This window comes from Nerophis lumbriciformis, linkage group LG03 (assembly GCF_033978685.3).
Source record: "Nerophis lumbriciformis linkage group LG03, RoL_Nlum_v2.1, whole genome shotgun sequence".
Taxonomy (NCBI): domain Eukaryota; kingdom Metazoa; phylum Chordata; class Actinopteri; order Syngnathiformes; family Syngnathidae; genus Nerophis; species Nerophis lumbriciformis.
The window spans coordinates 34,552,076-34,577,500 of record NC_084550.2 but is presented as its reverse complement, the minus strand read 5'-3'; the positions used below and the strand labels follow the sequence as shown (position 1 = coordinate 34,577,500).

At 38.1% G+C, this 25,425-nt stretch overlaps 1 protein-coding gene across 2 annotated transcripts in view; it reads right to left on the bottom strand.

Moving 5' to 3' along the window:
• magi3b (membrane associated guanylate kinase, WW and PDZ domain containing 3b) overlaps nucleotides 1-25,425 on the bottom strand; it is a 480,566-nt gene that overhangs the window by 188,103 nt on the left and 267,038 nt on the right. For both annotated transcript variants that reach the window (XM_061937657.1, XM_061937658.1), the window contains exon 3: nucleotides 308-427. In XM_061937657.1, the coding sequence (XP_061793641.1) occupies nucleotides 308-427 (120 nt within the window). The remainder of the gene's footprint in view (nucleotides 1-307; nucleotides 428-25,425) is intronic.

The window sequence follows — 25,425 nt, the reverse complement described above, 5'->3', positions numbered from 1 at the left end:
CACACATGTGGTGTAGCTTTATCGCCCTCAAATTTGGCGCTATGTGAATTCAACCAGTTTTGACACGACCACAAATACAAAAAATATCAAAGTTTTGTTGTCCAGTCGCTGTTAAAAGTCTGATTTCCACGATTCGTTTGGATTTTTTTCAGGGCCATATTCTTCTACTCACCCACTGCCGCTTCATTGTGACACATACTTCACTGTTACCCCCTACGGGGTGGCGGGAGTACTGCATATAGCAACCATGCTTTGAAAGGTTTGATGGAGCCTATTTGGGTGATATTTGACGGGCAGTTGAACTCACCATCGTAGGTGCCACTCTCCAGAAGAAGGCCGCTCTCCTCCAGGATCCTAAAGTCCCCGAGGCTGATGAAGTTGTAGTCCACGCCAGGTACCTCCCCGTCTCGAGGGAGCCTGGTGGTGCCTGCACATACGGAAGCAAACCAAACGTGACCTTCAACCACAGTGGATAAATGCATCGGGCGTCATCAAAAACTGCGTAGCAACAAGCTCCACGCGGCGGTCCTTGAGCGAGCCAATCATCGGTGCCAACTTCAATGCGGATCTCCGTCGCACAAATGAAACGACGGTTGCTTCAGCCGTTGGCTGGGACCTCAAGGACACGGAGAAGCAACCAGGCACGTCCACTCATCGGCGGTGTGGACCAAAGTTATTTTACATTCATCAAAAAGGCAATTTGCAGTTCCAAATGAGAAAATCAGAGGGCCAGTCGAGACCACGGTCCTGACGGAGGATCACAATAAACGTCTCAATGTCACCTTCAGAAAGAAATATTATTCAAAATGATCGTTTGAAATTTTTATTGTGGCTCTCCAGTAGAGCGTGCATCTCGTTAAGGGGCAACACTGGAGAAAGTAAAATGTGGGCGTGCCCAGCATGATGTGTGATGGTGCTCCTCAACCTTTTCCGGTCTCAGCCCTGAACCGAGGCATCTACCCCCGATGTCGGATATAATACCTTTTAGAACCAGCGGAATAACAAAAATGATGTCTGCTTCATCATTGGTGTGAATTATTTCTAACATGCATACAAAAAAAAACATGAGATCACAAAACTTGTAAAAATGGATTGAAAAAAGTTGCATTAAAGTAACAATTTTTAACTTCTATACATTTCATTGAGATGTAATGCACTTAATTTGTTGTCTTCTTTCATTTTTGGACCATTTTGTTGAAAATGGTACTTAATTTTGTTTTATCTTTAACTTATTACCAACTTTATAGTTTTAACAAACTAAAAAAAAAAAAACGTAAGTTTACAAAACTTGCAAAAATTGATTGGAAAATGTTGCGACAATTTTTTCAAGTCGCATCAAAGTAACATTTTTTTAACTTGAATACATTTAATTTAGGTGTACTTCATTTGTTGTCTTCTTTAATTTTTTTCCAACTTAATTTTTGGAATTTTTAAAAAAATATTTTACTTAATTTAGTTTTATCTTTAACTTATTACCAACTTTGTAGTTTGACCACAAACTTAAAGTTGTAAAAAAAGTTGCATCAAAATAAAAATTTTTAACTTATATACATTTCATTTAGGTGTGGTGTACTTAATTTGTTGTCTTTCATTTTTGTCCAACTTAATTTTTTGAAAAATGTTACTTAATTTTGTTTTATCTTTAACTTATTACCAACTTAATAGTTTTAACATATAAAAAAAAAACCTTAAGTTCACAAATTTTTTTTAAAAATGTTTGAAAAAAGTTGCGACAATTTTTTCAAGTTGCATCAAAGTAAACAAATTGAACTTGAATACATTTAATTTAGGTGTGGTGTACTTAATTTGTTGTCTTCTTAACATTTTTTCGAACTTCATTTTTGGACTTTTTTTTTTACATTTTACTTAATTTTGTTTGATCTTTAACTTATTACCAACTTAATAGTTTTAACATATATAAAAAAAAAAACGTTAAGTTCACAAACTTAAAAAAAAACAATTTTTTTAAGTTGCATCAAAGTAACATTTTGTAGTTTGACCAAAAACGTAAGTTCGCAAAAGTTGTAAAAAAGTTGCATCAAAGTAACATTTTTAACTTATATACATTTTACTGAGGTGTGGTGTACTTAATTTGTCTTCTTTCATTTTTGTTCAACTTAATGTTCGGAACCATTTTTTGGAAAATTGTACTTCATTTTGTTTTATCTTTAACTTATTACCAACATTATGGTTTTAACAAACTAAAAAAAAAAACGTAAGTTCACAAACTTGTAAAAATGTATTGGAAAATGTTGCGACAATTTTTTCAAGTTGCATCAAAGTAAAAAAATTGAACTTGAATACATTTAATTTAGGTGTGGTGTACTTAATTTGTTGTCTTCTTAAATTTTTTTCGAACTTAATTTTTTGCCTTTTTTTTACATTTTACTTAATTTTGTTTTATCTTTAACTTATTACCAACTTAGTAGTTTTACCAAAAACGTAAGTTCACAAAAGTTGTAAAAAAGTTTCATCAAAGTTAATTTTTTTAACTTATATACATTTCATTTAGGTGTGGTGTACTTAATTTGTTGTCTTTCATTTTTGTCCAACTTAATTTAAGAATTTTGTTTTAGAAAATGTTACTTAATTTTGTTTTATCTTTAACTTATTACCAACTTAATAGTTTTAACATATAAAAAAAAAACAACCTTAAGTTCACAAAATTAAAAAAAAATGTTTGAAAAAAGTTGCGACTATTTTTTCAAGTTGCATCAAAGTAACATTTTTTTACTTATATACATTTAATTTAGGTGTGGTGTACTTAATTTGTTGTCTTCTTTCATTTTTTTGCAACTTAATTTTTGGACATTTTTATTTTTTTATTTTACTTAATTTAGTTTTATCTTTAACGTATTACCAACTTAGTCGTTTTAACAAAAACGTAAGTTCACGAAAGTTGTAAAAAAGTTGCATCAAAGTAAACATTTTTTAACTTCTATACATTTCATTTAGGTGTGGTGTACTTAATTTGTTGTCTTCTTTCATTTTTGTTCAACTTCATTTTTGGACAATTTTTTGGAAAATGTTACTTAATTTTGTTTTATCTTTAACTTATTACCAACATTATAGTTTTAACAAACTAAAAAAAAAACGTAAGTTCACAAACTTGTAAAAATGTATTGGAAAATGTTGCGACAATTTTTTCAAGTTGCATCAAAGTATAAAATTTGAACTTGAATACATTTAATTTAGGTGTACTTAATTTGTTGTCTTCTTAAAAAAAAAATTAACTTAATTTTTGGACTTTTTTTTTTTTATTTTACTTAATTTTGTTTTGTCTTTAACTTATTACCAACTTAGTAGTTTTACCAAAAACGTAAGTTCACAAAAGTTGTAAAAAAGTTTCATCAAAGTAACATTTTTAACTTATATACATTTCATTTAGGTGTGGTGTATTTAATTTGTTGTCTTTCATTTTTGTCCAACATAATTTTATAATTTTTTATTAGAAAATGTTACTTCATTTTGTTTTATCTTTAACTTATTACCAACTTAATAGTTTTAACATATAAAAAAAAACCTTGAGTTCACAAAATAAAATAAAAAATGTTTGAAAAAAGATGCAACTATTTTTTCAAGTTACATCATAGTAACATTTTTTTACTTATATACATTTCATTTAGGTGTGGTGTACTTAATTTGTTGTCTTCTTTCATTTTTTTCCAACTTTATTTTTGGACATTTTTTTTTATTTATTTTACTTCCATCCATCCATTTTCTACCGCTTATTCCCTTTGGGGGTCGCTGGAGCCTATCTCAGCTACAATCGAGCGGAAGGCGGGGTACAACCCTGGACAAGTCGCCACCTCATCGCAGTTTTATTTTACTTAATTTAGTTTATTCTTTAACGTATTACCAACTTAGTAGTTTTAACAAAAAAGTAAGTTCACAAAACTTGTAAAAATTGATTGGAAAATGTTGCGACAATAGTTTCAAGTTGCATCAAAGTAACATTTTTTTTAACTTGAATACATTTAATTTAGGTGTACTTAATTTGTTGTCTTTTTTTATTTTCTCCAACTTAATTTTGGGAATTTTTATTTTTTAATTTTATTTTATCTTTAACTTATTACAAACTTAGTAGTTTTACCAAAAAGTTCACAAAAGTTGTAAAAAAGTTGCATCAAAGTAACATTTTTTAACATATATACATTTCATTTAGATGTGGTGTACTTTGGTGTATTTGTTGTCTTCTTTCATTTTGAAGACTTTACTTAATTTTGTTTTATATTTAACTTATTACCAACTTAATGGTTTTAACAAATTAAAAAAAAAAAAAAAACATGAGTTCACAAAACTTGTAAAAAATGATTGAAAAAAGTTGCATAAAAGTAACATTTTTTTAAAACTTTATACATTTCATTTAGGTGTGGTGTCTCGTCTTACCGCGTTCCCTCCGTTTCCTTGGCTGCCTTCAACGCCTCGCTATAGCCCCCGACTTCCTGCCTGCTCACGGATCTACGAGCCTGCCCTGCCCCTTTTGGACTTGCCTCTCGCTCAACACTGGTAACACTCAACAGCTAATCTCCACACTTTGGATTCGTCACACTACATTTCCCTTGTTCATTTATATTATTATTTGTTATTTATATATATAAAGTTAAAGTTAAAGTTAAAGTACCAATGATTGTCACACACACACTAGGTGTGGCGAAATTATTCTCTGCATTTGACCCATCACCCTTGATCACCCCCTGGGAGGTGAGGGGAGCAATGGGCAGCAGCGGTGGCTGCGCCCGGGAATCATTTTGGTGATTTAACCCCCAATTCCAACCCTTGATGCTGAGTGCCAAGCAGGGAGGTAATGGGTCCCATTTTTATAGTCTTTGGTATGACTCGGCCGGGGTTTGAACTCCCAACCTACCGATCTCAGGACGGACACTCTAACCACTAGGCCACTGAGTAGGTATGTATATATATATATATATATATATATATATATATATATATATATATATATATATATATATATATATATATATATATATATATATATATATATATATATATATATATATATATATATATATATATATATATATAACAAAACATAGAGCGAAATACTATTGCCCCCTGTTGTCTGTGCCGTCTCCTCCTCCCTGTACATAACACTTATCGTCCGAAAAATACGGTACATTGTTTCTTAATTTTGGAACCCTGTTCAAGAACCAATTAAGTTTGAAAATCGAGGTTGGACTGGATATTAGTAAGTACGTAAGTCCTTGGTGAAAATGGCAACCATACAATAAATTTATTAAACAGGAAATTGATTGAATTGGACCCTCCATACAATCTCATACATCACCCCCAGAGATTATTGACATTTTCAGCATCTGAAGCAATTAGTGGTTAAGTGGTTTTTATTTACTATTTACACAACGTGACAACTTCACTGGTTGTTTTTTTTGTTTTACAAAGTTTTAAGAAATTTTATTGAAAAATGTTGCAACAAAGTAACATCTTTTTACAGTGGACAAGTGAGAGTGTGTGTGTGTCGGCAGGGTGGCTGCGTACAAGGAGGACAAATCAGCTTGTTGTTGTTATGTGGTTTTGGCTTTGTTTACTAAATAGAACTTTGCTCCATCACCCCCTCGTTATGTTTGTTAAACATAAGTACTGTTTAGCGCTTTCATTGTGTTCAAAGTGTACAAACATGCACTAAACTATGGACTTTTGTCAAGGCTGTAACTCATTATTCATCTTTACATTGTTTCTTATGGAGAGATTTTCTTCGATACACACATTTTTCTATTTTGGAACCTTTTTCAAGAACCAATTAAGTTTGAAAATCAAGTTTTGACTGGATATTACCAAGTACCCAAGGTCTTGGTGAAAATGGCCATACTTGCCAACCTTGAGACCTCCGATTTCGGGAGGTGGGGGGTGGGGGCGTGGTCGGGGGCGGGGCTTGGTTAAGAGGGGAGGAGTATATTGACAGCCAGAATTCACCAAGTCAAGTGTATATATATATATATATATATATATATATATATATATATATATATATATATATATATATATATATATATATATATATATATATCCTGAAAATATGCAAACAAAACTGTGTTTAGATAATTGATACTTCAAACTTGCATAAATAAATATTAAGGAATATAACATAACTTGGCTTCTGAGGGCTTCAAAATGTAATGAATAAAATGCTAAAGTTGTTGATAAACAAGCAATTATTTTAATAATTAAATATGGTCATTTTAAATTAATTATTATGATAATTTAAAATTAATTATTTCAAATGTATAATTCTATGGCTGGATGTAATAAGGAGTAAGAAAAAATACAAATAAAAATACAATAAATTTTTAGCAAAATATAGTAAAAATGTATTTAGTTTTTTTTTTTAAAATTAAATAAATATATTTATTTTTAGGTAAGATAAACATAATAATACAATTTATCTCTAGTCTGGATGATTTAGTTCTTGTCACCCTGTTGTCCTCCCGTCAATAGGGAAATTTTCGGGAGAATATTTGTCCCGGGAGGTTTTCGGGAGAGGCGCTGAATTTCGGGAGTCTCCCGGAAAATTCGGGAGGGTTGGCGATTATGGAAAATGGCAACCATACAATAAATGTTTATTAAACAGGAAGTTGATTGAGTTGTACCCTCTATACAATCTCATACACCACCCCCAGAGATTATTGACATTTTCAGCATCTGAAGCAATTAGTGGTTAAGATTGTGGCTTATTAAGTAACTTAATTAAGGCTAATCAGCCTGTTCACCTGTGGGATTTTCCAAATAAGTGTTTGATGAGCATTCCTCAACTTCCTCAGTCTTTTTTGCCACTTGTGCCAGCTTTTTTGGAACATGTTGCAGGCGTGAATTTCCAAATGAGCTAATATTTGCAAAAAAAATAACGTTTACCAGTTTGAATGTTAAATATCTTGTCTTTGCAGTCTATTCAATTGAATATAAGTTGAAAAGGATTTGCAAATCATTGTATTCTCTTTTTATTTACCATTTACACAACGTGACAACTTCACTGATTTTTTTTTTAGTTTTAAGAGATTTGATTGGAAAATGTTGCAACTACTTTTTAAAGTTGCATCAAAGTAACATCTTTTTACAGTGAGAGTGTGTGTGTCGGCAGGGTGGCCACATACGAGGAGGACAAATCAGCTTGTTGTTGTTATGTGGTTTTGGCTTTGTTTACTAAATAGAACATTGCTCCATCACCCCCTCGTTATGTTTGTTAGACATAAGTACTGTTTAGTGCTTTTATTGTGTTCAAAGTGTACAAACTTGTACTAAACTATGGACTTTTGTCAAGGCTGTAACCCATTATTCATCTTTACATTGTTTCTTATGGAGAGATTTTCTTCGATACACACATTTTTCTATTTTGGAACCTTTTTCAAGAACCAATTAAGTTTGAAAATCAAGTTTTGACTGGATATTAGTAAGTACGTAAGTCCTTGGTGAAAATGGCAACCATACAATAAATGTTTACTAAACAGGAAGTTGATTGAGTTGGACCCTCCATACAATCTCATACATCACCCCCAGAGATTATTGACATTTTAAGCGTCTGAAGCAATTAGTGGTTAAGATTGTGGCTTATTAAGTAAATTCCCAATTAGCCTGTTCACCTGTGGGATGTTCCAAATAAGTGTTTGATGAGCGTTCCTCAACTTTCTCAGTCTTTTTTGTCACTTGTGCCAGCTTTTTTGGAACATTTTGCAGGCGTGAAATTCCAAATGAGCTAAAATTTGCAAAAAATAACAACGTTTACCAGTTTGAATGTTAAATATCTTGTCTTTACGGTTCAATTGAATATAAGTTGAAAAAAATTTGCAAATCATTGCCCTCGTGACCCCAAAAGGGGAAAGCGGTAGAAAATGGATGGATGGATGGATGTATTCTGTTTTTATTTCCCATTTACACAACGTGACAACTTCACTGGTTTTGGGATTTTTACAAAGTTTACAGTTTTACAAAATTTGATTGGAAAATGTTGCAACAATTTTTTTTAAGTTGCATCAAAGTAACATCTTTTTACAGTGGACAAGTGAGAGTGTGTGTGTGTCGACAGGGTGGCCACACTTTGGATTCATCACACTACATTTCCCTTGTTTATTTATATTATTTGTTATTTATATATATATATATATATATATATATATATATATATAAAATAAAACATGGAGCGAAATACTATTGCCCCCTGTTGTCTGTGCCGTCTCCTCCTCCCTGTACATAGCACTTATCGTCCGAAAAATACGGTACATTGTTTCTTAATTTTGGAACCTTGTTCAAGAACCAATTAAGTTTGAAAATCGAGGTTGGACTGGATATTAGTAAGTACGTAAGTCCTTGGTGAAAATGGCAACCATACAATACATGTTTATTAAACAGGAAATTGATTGAATTGGACCCTCCATACAATCTCATACATCACCCCCAGAGATTATTGACATTTCCAGCATCTGAAGCAATTAGTGGTTAAGTGGTTTTTTATTTACTATTTACACAACGTGACAACTTCACTGGTTGTTTTGTGTTTTTTTTTACAAAGTTTTAAGAAATTTGATTGAAAAATGTTGCAACAAAGTAGCATCTTTTTACAGTGGACAAGTGAGAGTGTGTGTGTGTGTGTCGGCAGGGTGGCTGCGTACGAGGAGGACAAATCAGCTTGTTGTTGTTATGTGGTTTTGGCTTTGTTTACTAAATAGAACGTTGCTCCATCACCCCCTCGTTATGTTTGTTAGACATAAGTACTGTTTAGCGCTTTTATTGTATTCAAAGTGTACAAACTTGTGCTAAACTATGGACTTTTGTCAAGGCTGTAACCCATTATTCATCTTTACATTGTTTCTTATGGAGAGATTTTCTTCGATACACACATTTTTCTATTTTGGAACATTTTTCTAGAATTTTTGACTAGAAGTTTTGACTGTATATTAGCAAGTACCTGAGGTCTTGGTGAAAATAGCAACCATACAATAAATGTTTATTAAACAGGAAGTTGACTGAGTTGGACCCTCCATACAATCTCATACATCACCCCCAGAGATTATTGACATTTTCAGCATCTGAAGCAATTAGTGGTTAAGATTGTGGCTTATTAAGTAACTTTATGTTGCCGTTCCTTGTTTTCCCCTCGCTAATTGGACAGTGATATTTCCTCGGGGCCCGGGGCCAATGATTAAGCGGACTCTTTGAAAGCCGGAGAAACATCAGAGAGGCTTCCGTCTCGATACGAACGCACTTTTGTGTTTCTCGCTAGAAGCGCTTGACACCGCGTCTCGTTTGGGGCGAGGAAGCGCCAGGCGGGGCCCGCTTCTCATTACCGACGTGTCTGAGTCCGGGCTTTGCTCTCAAAAATGTCCCCGGTAGCCCAATTACTTGAGCCACAGCCGCGTACCTGCCAAGTGTCTTCCCGGGCCATTATCCGGCACGACAGCGCGGCGTATCGCTCTCCGGCGGGCGAGGACATAATGAGGCCTCGCTCGCGTCGTCGCCGTGAGAGTCGAGCAGGCGAAGACACTTTGGAGGAATTTGGGAAAAGTCAACGGACATTTTAGTTGGGACACTTCAACGATCTGAGGACAAACAAAGATCATTCCTGGCTCCTGGATGACGACAAATATGTGATAAATGTTGAGGTGGGCTGAACTTCTACACGATGCTAATTTTCTTAATACATAAGCAGTGAAGTTGTCACGTTGTGTAAATGCTAAATAAAAACAGAATACAAGTTTGTACACTTTGAACACAATAAAAGCGCTAAACAGTCTAACAAACATAACGAGGGGGTGATGGAGCAACGTTCTACAAACCCCGTTTCCATATGAGTTGGGACATTGTGTTAGATGTAAATATAAACGGAATACAAAGATTTGCAAATCATTTTCAACCCATATTCAGTTGAATATGCTACAAAGACAACATATTTGATGTTCAAACTCATAAACATTTTTTTTTTTTGCAAATAATCATTAACTTTAGAATTTGATGCCAGCAACACGTGACAAAGAAGTTGGGAAAGGTGGCAATAAATACTGATAAAGTTGAGGAATGCTCATCAAACACTTATTTGGAACATCCCACAGGTGTGCAGGCTAATTGGGAACAGGTGGGTGCCATGATTGGGTATAAAAACAGCTTCCCAAAAAATGCTCAGTCTTTCACAAGAAAGGATGGGGCGAGGTACACCCCTTTGTCAACAACTGCGTGAGCAAATAGTCAAACAGTTTAAGAACGTTTCTCAAAGTGCAATTGCAAGAAATTTAGGGATTTCAACATCTACGGTCCATAATATCCTCAAAAGGTTCAGAGAATCTGGAGAAATTCCTGCACGTAAGCGGCATGACCGGAAACCAACATTGAATGACCGTGACCTTCGATCCCTCAGACGGCACTGTATCAACACTGACATCAATCTCTAAAGGATATCACCACATGGGCTCAGGAACACTTCAGAAAACCACTGTCACTAAATACAGTTTGTCGCTACATCTGTAAGTGCAAGTTAAAGCTCTACTATGCAAAGCGAAAACCGAATATCAACAACACCCAGAAACGTCTCTGGGCCTGAGATCATCTAAGATGGACTGATGCAAAGTGGAAAAGTGTTCTGGGGTCTGACGAGTCCACATTTCAAATTGTTTTCGGAAATATTCGACATCGTGTCATCCGGACCAAAAGTGAAGCGAACCATCCAGACTGTTATCGACGCAAAGTTCAAAAGCCAGCATCTGTGATGGTATGGGGGTGCATTAGTGCCCAAGGCATGGGTAACTTACACATCTGTAAAGGCACCATTAATGCTGAAAGGTACATACAGGTTTTGGAACAACATATGCTGCCATCTAAGCGCCGTCTTTTTCATGTACGCCCCTGCTTATTTCAGCAAGACAATGCCAAGCCACATTCAGCATGTGTTACAACAGCGTGGCTTCATAAAAAAAAGAGTGGGGGTACTTTCCTGGCCCGCCTGCAGTCCAGACCTGTCTCCCATCAAAAATGTGTGCCGCAATACGACAGCGGGGACCCCAGACTGTTGAACGACTGAAGCTCTACATAAAACAAGAATGGGAAAGAATTCCACTTTCAAAGCTTCAACAATTAGTTTCCTCAGTTCCCAATCGTTTACTGAGTGTTGTTAAAAGAAAAGGTGATGTAACACAGTGGTGAACATGCCCTTTCCCAACTACTTTGCCACGTGTTGCAGCCATAAATTTCTAAGTTAATTATTATTTGCAAAAAAAAAAAAAGTTTATGAGTTTGAACATCAAATATCTTGTCTTTGTAGTGCATTCAATTGAATATGGGTTGAAAAGGATTTGCAAATCATTGTATTCCGTTTATATTTACATCAAACACAATTTCCCAACTCATATGGAAATGGGGTTTGTATTTAGTAAACAAAGCCAAAACCACATAACAACAACAAGCTGATTTGTCCTCCTCGTATGCAGCCACCCTGCCGACACACACACACTCTCACTTGTCCACTGTAAAAAGATGTTACTTTGTTGCAACATTTTTCAATCAAATTTCTTAAAACTTTGTAAAAAAAAAAAAACCCAACCAGTGAAGTTGTCACGTTGTGTAAATAGTAAATAAAAACCACTTGACCACTAATTGCTTCAGATGCTGAAAACCTCAATAATCTCTGGAGGTGATGTATGAGATTGTATGGAGGGTCCAACTCAATCAATTTCCTGTTTCATAAACATTTATTGTATGGTTGCCATTTTCACCAAGGACTTACGTACTTACTAATATACAGTCCAACCTCGATTTTCAAACTTAATTGGTTCTTGAACAGGGTTCCAAAATAAAGATATAATGTACCGTATTTTTCGGACGATAAGTGTTATGTACAGGGAGGAGGAGACGGCACAGACAACAGGGGGCAATAGTATTTCGCTCTGTGTTTTATTATATATATATATATATATATATATATATATATATATATATATATATATATATATATATATACATATATATATATACCATATATATAAATAACAAATAATAATATAAATAAACAAGGGAAATGTAGTGTGATGAATCCAAAGTGTGGAGATTAGCCACCCTGCCGACACACACACACTCTCACTTGTCCACTGTAAAAAGATGTTACTTTGATGCAACTTAAAAAAAATTGTTGCAAAATTTTCCAATCAAATTTCTTAAAACTTTGTAAAAACCCCAAAACCAGTGAAGTTGGCACGTTGTGTAAATGGTAAATAAAAAGAGAATACAATGATTTGCAAATCCTTTTCAACTTATATTCAATTGAATAGACCGCAAAGACAAGATATTTAATGTTCCAACTGGTAAACGTTGTTATTAGCTCATTTGAAATTTCACGCCTGCAAAATTTTCCAAAAAAGCTGGCACAAGTGGCAAAAAAGACTAAGAAAGTTGAGGAACGCTCATCAAACACTTATTTGGAACATCCCACAGGTGAACAGGCTAATTGGGAAGTTACTTAGTAAGCCACAATCTTAACCACTAATTGCTTCAGATGCTGGAAATGTCAATAATCTCTGGGGGTGATGTATGAGATTGTATGGAGGGTCCAACTCAATCAACCTCCTGTTTAGTAAACATTTATTGTATGGTTGCCATTATCACCAAGGACTTACATACTTACTACTATCCAGTCAAAACTTGATTTTCAAACTTAATTGGTTCTTGAAAAAAGTTCCAAAATAGAAAAATGTATGTATCGAGGAAAATCTCTCCATAAGAAAATGTAAAGATTAATAATTGGTTCCAACCTTGAAAAAAGTCCATAGTTTAGTACAAGTTTGTACACTTTGAATACAATAAAAGCACTAAACAGTACTTATGTCTAACAAACATAACGAGGGGGTGATGGAGCAATGTTCTATTTAGTGAACAAAGCCAAAACCACATAACAACAAGAAGCTGATTTGTCCTCCTCGTATTCAGCCACCCTGCCGACACACACACACTCTCACTTGTCCACTGTAAAAAGATGTTTCTTTGTTGCAACTTTAAAAAATTGTTGCAACATTTTCCAAACAAATTTCTTAAAACTTTGTAAAAACCCCAAAAGCAGTGAAGTTGTCACGTTGTGTAAATGGTAAATAAAAAGAGAATACAATGATTTGCAAATCCTTTTCAACTTATATTCAATTGAATAGACTGCAAAAACAAGATATGTAATGTTCCAACTGGTAAATGTTGTTATTTTTTTCAAATATTATGGAGGGTCCAACTCAATCAACTTCCTGTTTAATAAACATTCATTGTATGCTTGCCATTTTCACCAAGACCTTGGGTATTTACTAATATACAGTCAAAACTTGATTTTCAAACTTAATTGGTTCTTGAAAAAGGTTCCAAAATAGAAAAATGTGTGTATCAAAGAAAATCTCTCTATAAGAAACAAAGTAAAGATGAATAATGGGTTACAGCCTTGACAAAAGTCCATAGTTTAGTACAAGTTTGTACACTTTGAACACAATAAAAGCGCTAAACAGTACTTATGTTTAACAAACATAACGAGGGGGTGATGGAGCAAAGTTCTATTTGGTAAACAAAGCCAAAACCACATAACAACAACAAGCTGATTTGTCCTCCTTGTACGCAGCCACCCTGCCGACACACACACACACACACTCTCACTTGTTCACTGTAAAAAGATGTTACTTTGTTGCAACATTTTCCAATCAAATTTCTTAAAACTTTGTAAAAAAAAAAAAAACCCAACCAGTGAAGTTGTCACGTTGTGTAAATAGTAAATAAAAACCACTTAACCACTAATTGCTTCAGATGCTGAAAATGTCAATAATCTCTGGGGGTGATGTATGAGATTGTATGGAGGGTCCAACTCAATCAATTTCCTGTTTCATAAACATTTATTGTATGGTTGCCATTTTCACCAAGGACTTTCGTACTTACTAATATCCAGTCCAACCTCGATTTTCAAACTTAATTGGTTCTTGAACAGGGTTCCAAAATAAAGAAACAATGTACCGTATTTTTCGGACGATAAGTGTTATGTATAGGGAGGAGGAGACGGCACAGACAACAGGGGGCAATAGTATTTCGCTCCATGTTTTATTATATATATATATATATATATATATGTATACTATATATATATAAATAAAAAAATAATAATATAAATTAACAAGGGAAATGTAGTGTGATGAATCCAAAGTGTGGAGATTAGCCACCCTGCCGACACACACACACTCTCACTTGTCCACTGTAAAAAGATGTTACTTTGATGCAACTTAAAAAAAAATTGTTGCAACATTTTCCAATCAAATTTCTTAAAACTTTGTAAAAAACCCAAAACCAGTGAAGTTGTCACGTTGTGTAAATGGGAAATAAAAACAGAATACATCCATCAATCCTTCCATTTTCTACCGCTTCCCCCTTTTGGGGTCGCGGGGGCAATGATTTGCAAATTTTTTTCAACGTATATTCAATTGAATAGACCGCAAAGACAAGATATTTAACATTCAAACTGCTAAACGTTGTTATTTTTTGCAAATATTAGCTCATTTGGAATTTCACGCCTGCAAAATGTTCCAAAAAAACTGGCACAAGTGGCAAAAAAGACTGAGAAAGTTGAGGAACGCTCATCAAACACTTACTTGGAACATCCCACAGGTGAACGGGCTAATTGGGAAGTTACTTAATAAGCCACAATCTTAACCACTAATTGCTTCAGAAGCTGAAAATGTCAATAATCTCTGGGGGTGATGTATGAGATTGTATGTCCAGTGGCCTATCCGGACTTCTTTTTCAGGGGTGGCACCTAGTTCTGCAGGGGTGGCACCCATAAAACAGTCAGTCTACCCCAGAAGCAGCTGTAGCTACTATAGCAGTTTACCACAGTTACCACCTTGTATTGAGTGAACCTTCTTGTAAGACAATTGCTGACATGAAACACTATTACAAAGCATTGAACTATTACAGCACGCCAGACAACCGGAACCGGGCTGCTCATCATCGGTCATCACGGATCGAAAAAGAATGCCCGCCCCTCGGATATGTGCGTGCAGATAAAGATTGCCCGCCATGGGGTGGGGGAAGACAACGTCGCCAACGCAAGTTACGTGACGCGAAGGTATACACCAGGCTTTATATTGCCCGCCACTCCAATATGAGGTATAATCAATAAAACATTGAAAATTAAAAGTATGTGAACTATTTCTACTTTGTTTACTTCCCTGGCCTCCTATACGGTTTTGTAATCTATCAGAGTGATCTAGCCATTAGGGTTGTCCCGATACCAATATTATGGTACCAGTACCAAAATGTATTTTGATACTTTTCTAAATAAAGGGCACTACAACAAATGGCATTATTGGCATTATTTTAACAAAAAATCTTAGGGTACATTAAACATATGTTTATTATTGCAATTTAGTCCTTAAATAAAATAGTGAACATACTAGACAACTTGTCTTTTAGTAGTAATTAAACAAACAAAGGCTTCTAATTTGTCTGCTGACGTATGCAGTAACATATTGTGTCATTTATACACCTATTATTTTGTACACATTATAAAGGACTAGCTGTAAAAATTGATTATTAATCTACTTGTTCATTTACTGTTAATATCTGCTTATTTTCTCTTTTAACATGTTCTATCTATGTCATGTCTTTTGGATCATGTTTTGTTTTGTTTAATTATTGGACTCTTTAGTTTATGTTTACGCTCCATTGTTTTTGTTTCCATGACTACCCATTAGTTTTCACCTGTCCTCATGTCACGCACCTGTCTCACGCTTTGCACTCGCGCACCTGTCACTAATCATGTCACTGCTATTTAAGCCTGTCTTGTTCTATCGATCGTCCAGGTGACCTGATTCCTTACTGCCTCTGCTACCCATGAGATTCCTGTTTACTATAGTTCATGCTTCATGCCATGTCACAGTAAGTGTTTTTGTTTCATGTTCATAGTTAATTGCCTTTGTGCAAATTTTTGTTTCATTAGCCAAGTTTTTGTACTTCTGCCTTGTGCGCGCTTTTCGTTTGTTCTTTTTGTTAGTATAAAAATAAACATGTCCTTACCTTCACGCCTTGCCCCCGCCAACTTTCCTTTGCATTCCGGGAAAACACAACACCCCAAGGTCCACGTTTTGACAATCTACACTTCTGTTAAAATGCAATAAACACTTAATCTTCTCTTGTTTGATACTTTACATTAGTATTGGACGATACCACACATTTAGGTATCGATCCGATACCAAGTAGTTACAGGATCATACATTGGTCATATTCAAAGTCCTCATGTGTCCAGGGTTTATAAAGATAATATACATTTTTAAAAAAGGAAGGAAGATTTTGTGACGATAAAAAAATGTCGATGTAATCATAGTAGTATCGACTAGATACGCTCTTGTACTTGGTATTATTACAGTGGATGTCAGGTGTAGATCCAGCCATGGCATTTGTTTACAATCAGGGGTGCTAGCTTGCTGTTAGCGGTTAGCTATTGCATCCTCCTACAGTGTGTAGTGAAGAATGTTTAGCTATTCCTCGTCCTCCAGTGATAATGATACTTTTAAGAAACATACTATATTTGTTGCCATGGAGACAAGGATTAGTGATTTAAAGTTACAAGTACCAATGATTGTCACACACGCACACAATAGGTGTGGCGCAATGTGTCCTCTGCCTTTGACCCATCCCCTTGTTCACCCCCTGGGAGGTGAGGGGAGTAGTGAGCAGCAGCGGTGGCCGCGCCCGGGAATAATTTTTGGTGATTTTGAAGTAGCTAAAATACTGCCGAATGCGGATTAGTTGTTAGCTGCTAACTAGCTAGCCATGTCTTGAAACGCCCTCAGGAAGAGGTGCTTTAAGACATGGCTAGCTAGTTAGCAGCTAACATTTAATCCGCAGTCGGCAATATTTTAGCTACTTCTAAATCACCAAAAATTATTATAACTTCACCTTTATCTTTACTTTTTACATCAAAATGCATCCGTTCTCCCTTTTCTGTCTACACACTGTGTCTGCTTGTAAGTACTCTGTGTGTGCGCTGCCGAACATGCTCTTCTGCTCGCAAAACTAGCAATGTCACGACGCATCGTCATGCCCGTAAAAAACCCAAAACAAAAACAAATGGGGAACTGGTATGTGGAGGGAAAGTGTGATCAGGGCGCCTGCAGGAGCAAAAGTCACCGCCGCTGTCCGTTGTACTGAGGACGAGCACCAGCGGGCTGACGGCAAGACACAGCTGGCAGGTGATTAGATTTCACAGGTGGTACGTGTTAATCTAATCATCTGTTGTCTTTTACAGTAAGTGGCCGGGAGTGGAGGGGAAGAGAGGATTGGGAGTGACGGGAACGTCACGACATGCTGAAAGACATTTGGAAAAGATTTTGTGAAAAACATTAAAACTTTGTTAAACCTGCACGCTCGGCTCTTGTGCCGTGTCTACAGTGGAGCTGCTTGGAAGCGACTTCCACACACGAGTATAGTACTGTTTTTGATTCATTAGTACCGCGGTACTATACTAGTATTGGTATACCGTACAACCCTAAGGCATACTTGCCAACCTTGAGACCTCCAATTTCGGGAGGTGGGGGAGGGGGGTAGGGTGGGCGTGGTCGGGGATGTGGCGGGGGGCGTGGTTGGGGCGGGGGCGTGTTTAGGGGCGTGGTTAAGAGGGGAGGAGTATATTTACAGCTAGAATTCACCAAGTCAAGTATTTCATATATATATATATATATATATATATATATATATATATATATATATATATATATATATATATATATATATACATATATATATATGGGTTGAATTGTCCATCCTTGTTCTATTCTCTGTCACTATTTTTCGAACCATGCTGAACACCCTCTCTGATGATGCATTGATGTGTGGCACGCACAAAAGTGCTTTCATCAAATGCATTAGAGTCTGGAATCTTCCATCTCTCCCTAGCATGGCCCAGAACCGGTCAATCTTTGCTTCCTGAGGAAGATCTTCAGTGCCAAGCACTTGGTAGTCCACTACTTCTTCCCGGAGGCTATCCAGGTCCAATCGCAGCTGCGGCTTGGAACTTACAAGCTGTCATGAGAGTAGCGTATGTGTGTGTGTGGCCCTTCAATAGGTGAGCATGTGAGGTGAGTGACGTCAGTGAGTGTGTGGGCGAGAGAAGAGAAGGAGCGGTAGCGTGAGTGCGGGCGGGACTAGTTTGTTTTCTGTTGGATTGGCTGTGTGCAAGCAATCAATAAAGCAAGATTTGCAACTAATCGCCGGACTCAGGCAGGAAAGGTGCAACAAAGCGTATTTCTTCATCTTACTCTTCGTCGGCGTCGCCATGGCTGTATCTTCCTCGTTCTTCTGCTTCGTCTCCTTGTTGTGTGCGCAGTTGTGCACTGCACTCTCTAAACGCCGTATATGTTATTGATGTTATAGATGGCAGTATTGTCCTGTTTAAGAGTGTCACAACATTGGTGTTTACGGCAGACGAACTGCTTTACGGTAGACAAAAACGTGACTGCTGCTGTTGTTACCGCGCTGGGAGGACGTTAATGAAACTGCCTAACAATAAACCCACATAAGAAACCAAGAACTCGCCCTCGATCATTCTACAGTTATAATGTGATTGAGCAGGCACGCTGTTTATATCGTGGGAAAGCGGACTCAGGTCCGCATGGAGCTGGAGGGGGCGTGGCCTCCAGCTCCGCCTGAATTTCGGGGGATTTTCGGGAGAAAATTTGTCCCGGGAGGTTTTCGGGAGAGGCGCTGAATTTCGGGAGTCTCCCGGAAAATCCGGGAGGGTTGGCAAATATGCCCTAAGGCTTAGTATCAATAAGTTAATAACTGTTTTGTTTTGACTCTATGGTGTTTACAGGAGTAAAAAATAAACTACAGTAATGAAACAATGACCCTGAAATGTCAAACGATGCTAAAAATGGCGAGATACCAAAAATAAACAAAGATGATGTCAAGGTCGTTTAGGTGCTTTTTGGGAAATTTGTCTATTTACCTGTCATCTAAAATATGAAAACATAGCACAGCCCAACGAGGAGAAGGGGGAGGAGTTAGAGGTCAAACAACAACGTGACGTGTTCTTTAACGTGGACCAGACACACACACACAATGTGTGTGTGTGTGAGTGTGTGTGTGTGTGTGTGTGTGTGATAAGCTCGTTCAGCTCATGACTGATCTCAGCAGGGTGTCGAGGGAGCGTGCCACTGAGCTCTCGGTTCTCTCAGCGGCGGAAAAACCCCCCCGAAAAAAACTCAATGTTTTGTCCTCTGCAGAGCTCCACATCGCGTTTTAAATGAGATGGAACGTGCCCAAGTGTGGACCGCTCAAAGGCTTAGAGCTCACACACACGCACACACACACACACACCTTTGCTCTTCACCTCTCACGACCATCCGTATTATCTCCACGTTGCTCCTTCCTAAACTTGTTGATTTCCTAATACTGTGCCCTTGTGGTTCCAATAGCAGCTGTTTTCACAACAGGACTTTCCACAGTGGAAAATAAAGCGAGTGTTATGTTCCTTGCAGTCGGCGTTTTTCGGCGTTTTTTTGTGTTTTCACCGTCTTTCATGACTTGTTTTGTAGTTTATCTCAGAACAGGTGCTGGGGGCGGAGCCTGGTGTGTGCTTCCTCCGCTGGCAAGTGTACCGTTGTGTGTCGTGCTGCTGGCTCCTCGTTCCTCGCCTGAGCTTCTGTTGTTAAGTGACGCCTCTGTTTGTGACTTGAACTGAGGTTCTTTGAACGCACCACAGTTATGTGCAATGGGATGCAGAGGAAAGATACATAATTGGTGTATTAATCTCGGGAAGGACAGTTCTTTGTAGAGTTTGTATGTATGTATGTGTAAGTATATATACAAACTCCGTTTCCATATGAGTTGGGAAATTGTGTTAGATGTAAATATAAACGGAATACAATGATTTGCAAATCATTTTCAACCCATATTCAGTTGAATGCACTACAAAGACAAGATATTTGATGTTCAAACTCATAAACTTTATTTTTTTTTGCAAATAATAATTAACTTAGAATTTCATGGCTGCAACACGTGCCAAAGTAGTTGGGAAAGGGCATGTTCACCACTGTGTTACATCACCTTTCCTTTTAACAACACTCAATAAACGATTGGGAACTGTGGAAACTATTGTTGAAGCTTTGAAGGTGGAATTCTTTCCCATTCTTGTTTTATGTAGAGCTTCAGTCGTTCAACAGTCCGGGGTCTCCGCTGTCGTATTTTACGCTTCATAATGCGCCATACATTTTCGATGGGAGACAGGTCTGGACTGCCGGCGGACCAGGAAAGTACCCGCACTCTTTTTTTACGAAGCCACGCTGTTGTTACACGTGCTGAATGTGGCTTGGCATTGTCTTGCTGAAATAAGCAGGGGCGTCCATGAAAAAGACGGCGCTTAGATGGCAGCATATGTTCTTCCAAAACCTGTATGTACCTTTCAGCATTAATGGTGCCTTCTCAGATGTGTAAGTTACCCATACCTTGGGCACTAATACATCCCCATACCATCACAGATGCTGGCTTTTGAACTTTGCGTCGATAACAGTCTGGATGGTTCGCTTCTCCTTTGGTCCGGATGACACGATGTCGAATATTTCCAAAAACAATTTGAAATGTGGACTCGTTAGACCACAGAACACTTTTCCACTTTGCATGAGTCCATCTTAGATGGCCCAGAGAAGCCGGCGGCGTTTCTGGATGTTGTTGATAAATGGCTTTTACTAGTAGAGCTTTAACTTGCACTTACAGATGTAGCGACAAACTGTATTTACTGACAGTGGTTTTCTGAAGTGTTCCTGAGCCCATGTGGTGATATCCTTTAGAGATTGATGTCGGTTTTTGATACAGTGCCGTTTGAAGGATCGAAGGTCACGGTCGTTCAATGTTGGTTTCCGGCCATGCCGCTTACGTGGAGTGATTTCTCCAGATTCTCTGAACCTTTTGATGATATTATGGACCGTAGATGTTGAAATCCCTAAATTTCTTGCAATTGCACTTTGAGAAACGTTGTTCTTAAACTGTTTGACTATTTGCTAACGCAGTTGTGGACAAAGGGGTGTACCTCGCCCCATCCTTTCTTGTGAAAGACTGAGCATTTTTTGGGAAGCTGTTTTCATACCCAATCATGGCACTCACCTGTTCCCAATTAGCCTGCACACCTGTGGGATGTTCCAAATAAGTGTTTGATGAGCATTCCTCAACTTTATCAGTATTTATTGCCACCTTTCCCAACTTCTTTGTCACGTGTTGCTGGCATCAAATTCTAAAGTTAATGATTATTTTCAAAAAAAAAATTTTTTATCAGGTTGAACATCAAATATGTTGTCTTTGTAGCATATTCAACTGAATATGGGTTGAAAATGATTTGCAAATCATTGTATTCTGTTTATATTTACATCTAACACAATTTCCCAACTCATATGGAAACGGGGTTTGTATATATATATATATATATATATATATATATATATATATGTGGAGTGAGATGTGGCCAGCGCTGCCTGCAGGAGGAAAGGTCACCGCCTCTGTCCATGGTGCTGAGGACAGAGCACCATCAGACGGGGGCGTGGCAGTGCCGACGGCGAGACACAGCTGGCAGGTGATTAGATTTCACAGGTGGTACGTGTTAATCTAATCATCTGTTGTCTTTAACAGTAAGCGGCCGGGAGCAGGAGGTGAGAGAGGATACGGACGTGACTGAAAAGTCACGTTCTGCTGGAGAAAGAGTTGGACACAAATCTATGCACATTAAAAACGTTGTTAAAACTGCACGCTTGGCTCTTGTGCCGTGTCTACAGTGGAACTGCTAGGAGGCAACTTCCACAATATATATATATATATATATATATATATATTTATATATATATATATATATATATATATATATATATATATATATATATATATGTTTATATATATATATATATATATATATATATATATATATATATATATATATATATATATATATATATATATAATTCTGCTACCAAGTGTTACTTCTTTGAAGTATTTGCCAAACAAAGGTCACTCTTTCAACCCAGCACTTTTAATGAGGCTGTTGTACTGTAAAGAACATCATGTCATGGCTGTCTTCAGTTTCCAATCATTTCTACAACTCTTGTTTTTTTGTGATAGAGTGATTGGAGTGATTGGACTTGTTGGTCACAAAAAACATTCATGAAATTTGGTCCTTTTATCAATTTATTATGGGTCTACTGAAAATGTGACCAAATCTGCTGGGTCAAAAGTATACATACAGCAACATACATTATCAATGTTGGTGATGTAGAAAAGTTACAATCAAGTCAAATGAGCTTCATGGCTTCTTGACTTCATGTGAGTGATTATGATTGACGACACCTGTTGACTTCTCTGAGCCCATCTAAATAGGGCTCTTGTGATGCGGTCATTAGACTCGGTTACAAACGCGACAATGGGAAAATCAAAGGAACTCAGTGCAAATCTGAAAAAACGAATCATTGACTTGAACAAGTCAGGAAAGTCACTTGGAGCCATTTCAAAGCAGCTTAAGGTCCCAAGAGCAACTGTGCATACAATTGTTCGGAAGTATAAAGTGCGTGGCACAGTTTTGTCACTGCCACGATCAGGAAGAAAACGCAAGCTTTCACCTGCTGTTGAGATCAGGATGATCAAGAGTCAACCGAGAACCACCAAAAAGCAGGTCTGCAATGAATTGGAAGCTGCTGGAACACAGGTGTCAGTGTCCACAGTCAAGCGTGTTTTGCATTGCCATGGACTGAGAGGCTACCATAAAAGAAGGAAGCCTTTGCTCCAGAAGCCACACCTTAAGGCTCGTCTAAAGTTTGCTGCTGATCACATGGACAAAGATAAGACCTTCTGGAGGAAAGTCCTGTGGTCAGATGAAACACAAATTGAACTGTTTGGCCACAATACCCAGCAATATGTTTGGAGGAGAAAAGGTGAGGCCTTTAATCCCAGAAACACCAATCCTACTATCAAGCATGGTGGTGGTAGTATTATGCTCTGGGTCTGTTTTGCTGTCAATGGAACTGGTGCTTTACAAAGAGTAAATGGGACAATGAAAAAGGAGGATTATCTCCAAATTCTTCAGGACAACCTAAAATCATCAGCCCGGAGGTTGGGTCTTGGGCGCAGTTGGGTGTTCCAACAGGATAATGACCCCAAACACACGTCAATAGTGGTAAAGGAATGGCTAAATCAGGCTAGAATGAATGTTCCACCTCAACAACATGGAAGCAGACCGTGAGATGAACATCATGGTGGATAATGCCCGGTTACAGTCCCAGCCCGTTCCCACGTACCTCGGTGTGAAGCTTGACAGAACACTGACATTCAAACAACACCTGGACAGTGCCAAGGCAAAGGCAAGTGCCCGTGTCGCCCTAATACGCCGCCTAGCCGGCATCACATGGGGAGCCACGACGTCCACGCTGCACATGTCCACGCTGGCCCTGGTATTCTCAGCCGCCGAGTACTGTGCCCCGGTTTGGTGCCGTAGCCCCCATGTAAAGAAGTTGGATGTCGCCCTCAACAGCGCCCTGCGGACCGTCTCCGGGTGCCTGCGAGGGACCCCAGTAAACCAACTGCCTGTCCTCGCTGGCATCGCCCCGGCAAAAATCAGACGAGAATCAGCCACACTGGCCCTCTCCCGAAAGGCACAGACCAGCGAATCCCACCTCCTCCATAAGATCGTCACAGAAACCCCACGATGCGTGCGCCTTAAATCAAGGCGGCCCTTTGCCATGCAAGCCCACGAGCTGCTCAGCACAACATCAGCTGATACTTCCAAGGCCACCTGGGTCAAGACGAGATGGAGAGAACAGTGGAAGTTAGCAGAACCATCTAGGAAGCAGTGGACAACCCTCAACCACTTGAGGACCGGCATCGGACGCTTCGGAGGAGCGATGAAGAGGTGGGGACTTGCGGATAGTGCCTCCTGCGAGTGTGTGGACCCAGTCCAGACAGACACCGGCCACCGAATGGCAAACAAGGTCTGATTGGCCTGGACAATGACACGTTGACCTGGCTCGCCTCAACAGAGCTGCAAGTCTAAAGACACACGACAGAAGAAGGCTCGAATTAAGGTTTTAGAATGGCCTTACCAAAGTCCTGACTTAAAGGCCTACTGAAACCCACTACTACCGACCACGCAGTCTGATAGTTTATATATCAATGATGAAATCTTAACATTGCAACACATGCCAATACGGCCGGGTTAGCTTACTAAAGGTCAATTTTAAATTTTGCGCGAAATATCCTGCTGAAAACGTCTCGCGTGACGTCACGGTTTGTGGAGGACATTTTGGGACAGCATGGTGGCCAGCTATTAAGTCGTCTGTTTTCATCGCAAAATTCCACAGTCTTCTGGACATCTGTGTTGGTGAATCTTTTGCAATTTGTTCAATGAACAATGGAGACAGCAAAGAAGAAAGCTGTAGGTGGGAAGCGGTGTATTGCGGCCGACTGCAGCAACACAAACACAGCCGGTGTTTCATTGTTTACATTCCCGGAAGATGACAGTCAAGCTTTACCATTGGCCTGTGGAGAACTAGAACAACAGAGACTCTTACCAGGAGGACTTTAAATTGGATGCGCAGACGCGGTACCGCGAGTACGCATGCAGCTGCGGCTTCCAAACATTCGATCGCTTGCCCGTACGTGCGTGCCGCTATGTGCATGTCACGTACGTAACTTTGGGGACTTTGGGGAAATATATGTGCTGTATGAACTTTGGGGAGGTGAACGGTACTTTGGGCTGTGGGATTGAGTGTGTTGTGCAGGTGTTTGAGTTGTATTGGCGGGTTATATGGACGGGAGGGGGGAGGTGTTTGTTATGCGGGATTAATTTGTGGCATATTAAATATAAGCCTGGTTGTGTTGTGGCTAATAGAGTATATATATGTCTTGTGTTTATTTATTGTTTTAGTCATTCCCAGCTGAATATCAGGTCCCACCCGCCTCTCACAGCATCTTCCCTATCTGAATCGCTCCCACTTCACTCTCACTTTCCTCATCCACAAATCTTTCATCCTCGCTCAAATTAATGGGGAAATCGTCGCTTTCTCGGTCCAAATCGCTCTCGCTGCTGGTGGCCATGATTGTAAACAATGTGCAGATGTGAGGAGCTCCACAACCTGTGACGTCACGCTATTCGTCTGCTACTTCCGCTACAGGCAAGGTTTTTTTTTTAGCGACCAAAAAAACTTTATCGTCGATGTTCTCTACTAAATCCGTTCAGCAAAAATATGGCAATATCGCGAAATGATCAAGTATGACACATAGAATGGACCTGCTATCCCTGTTTAAAAAAGTAAATCGCATTTCAGTAGGCCTTTAAAGGGGAACATTATCACCAGACCTATGTAAGCGTCAATATATACCTTGATGTTGCAGAAAAAAGACCATATATTTTTTTAACCGATTTCCGAACTC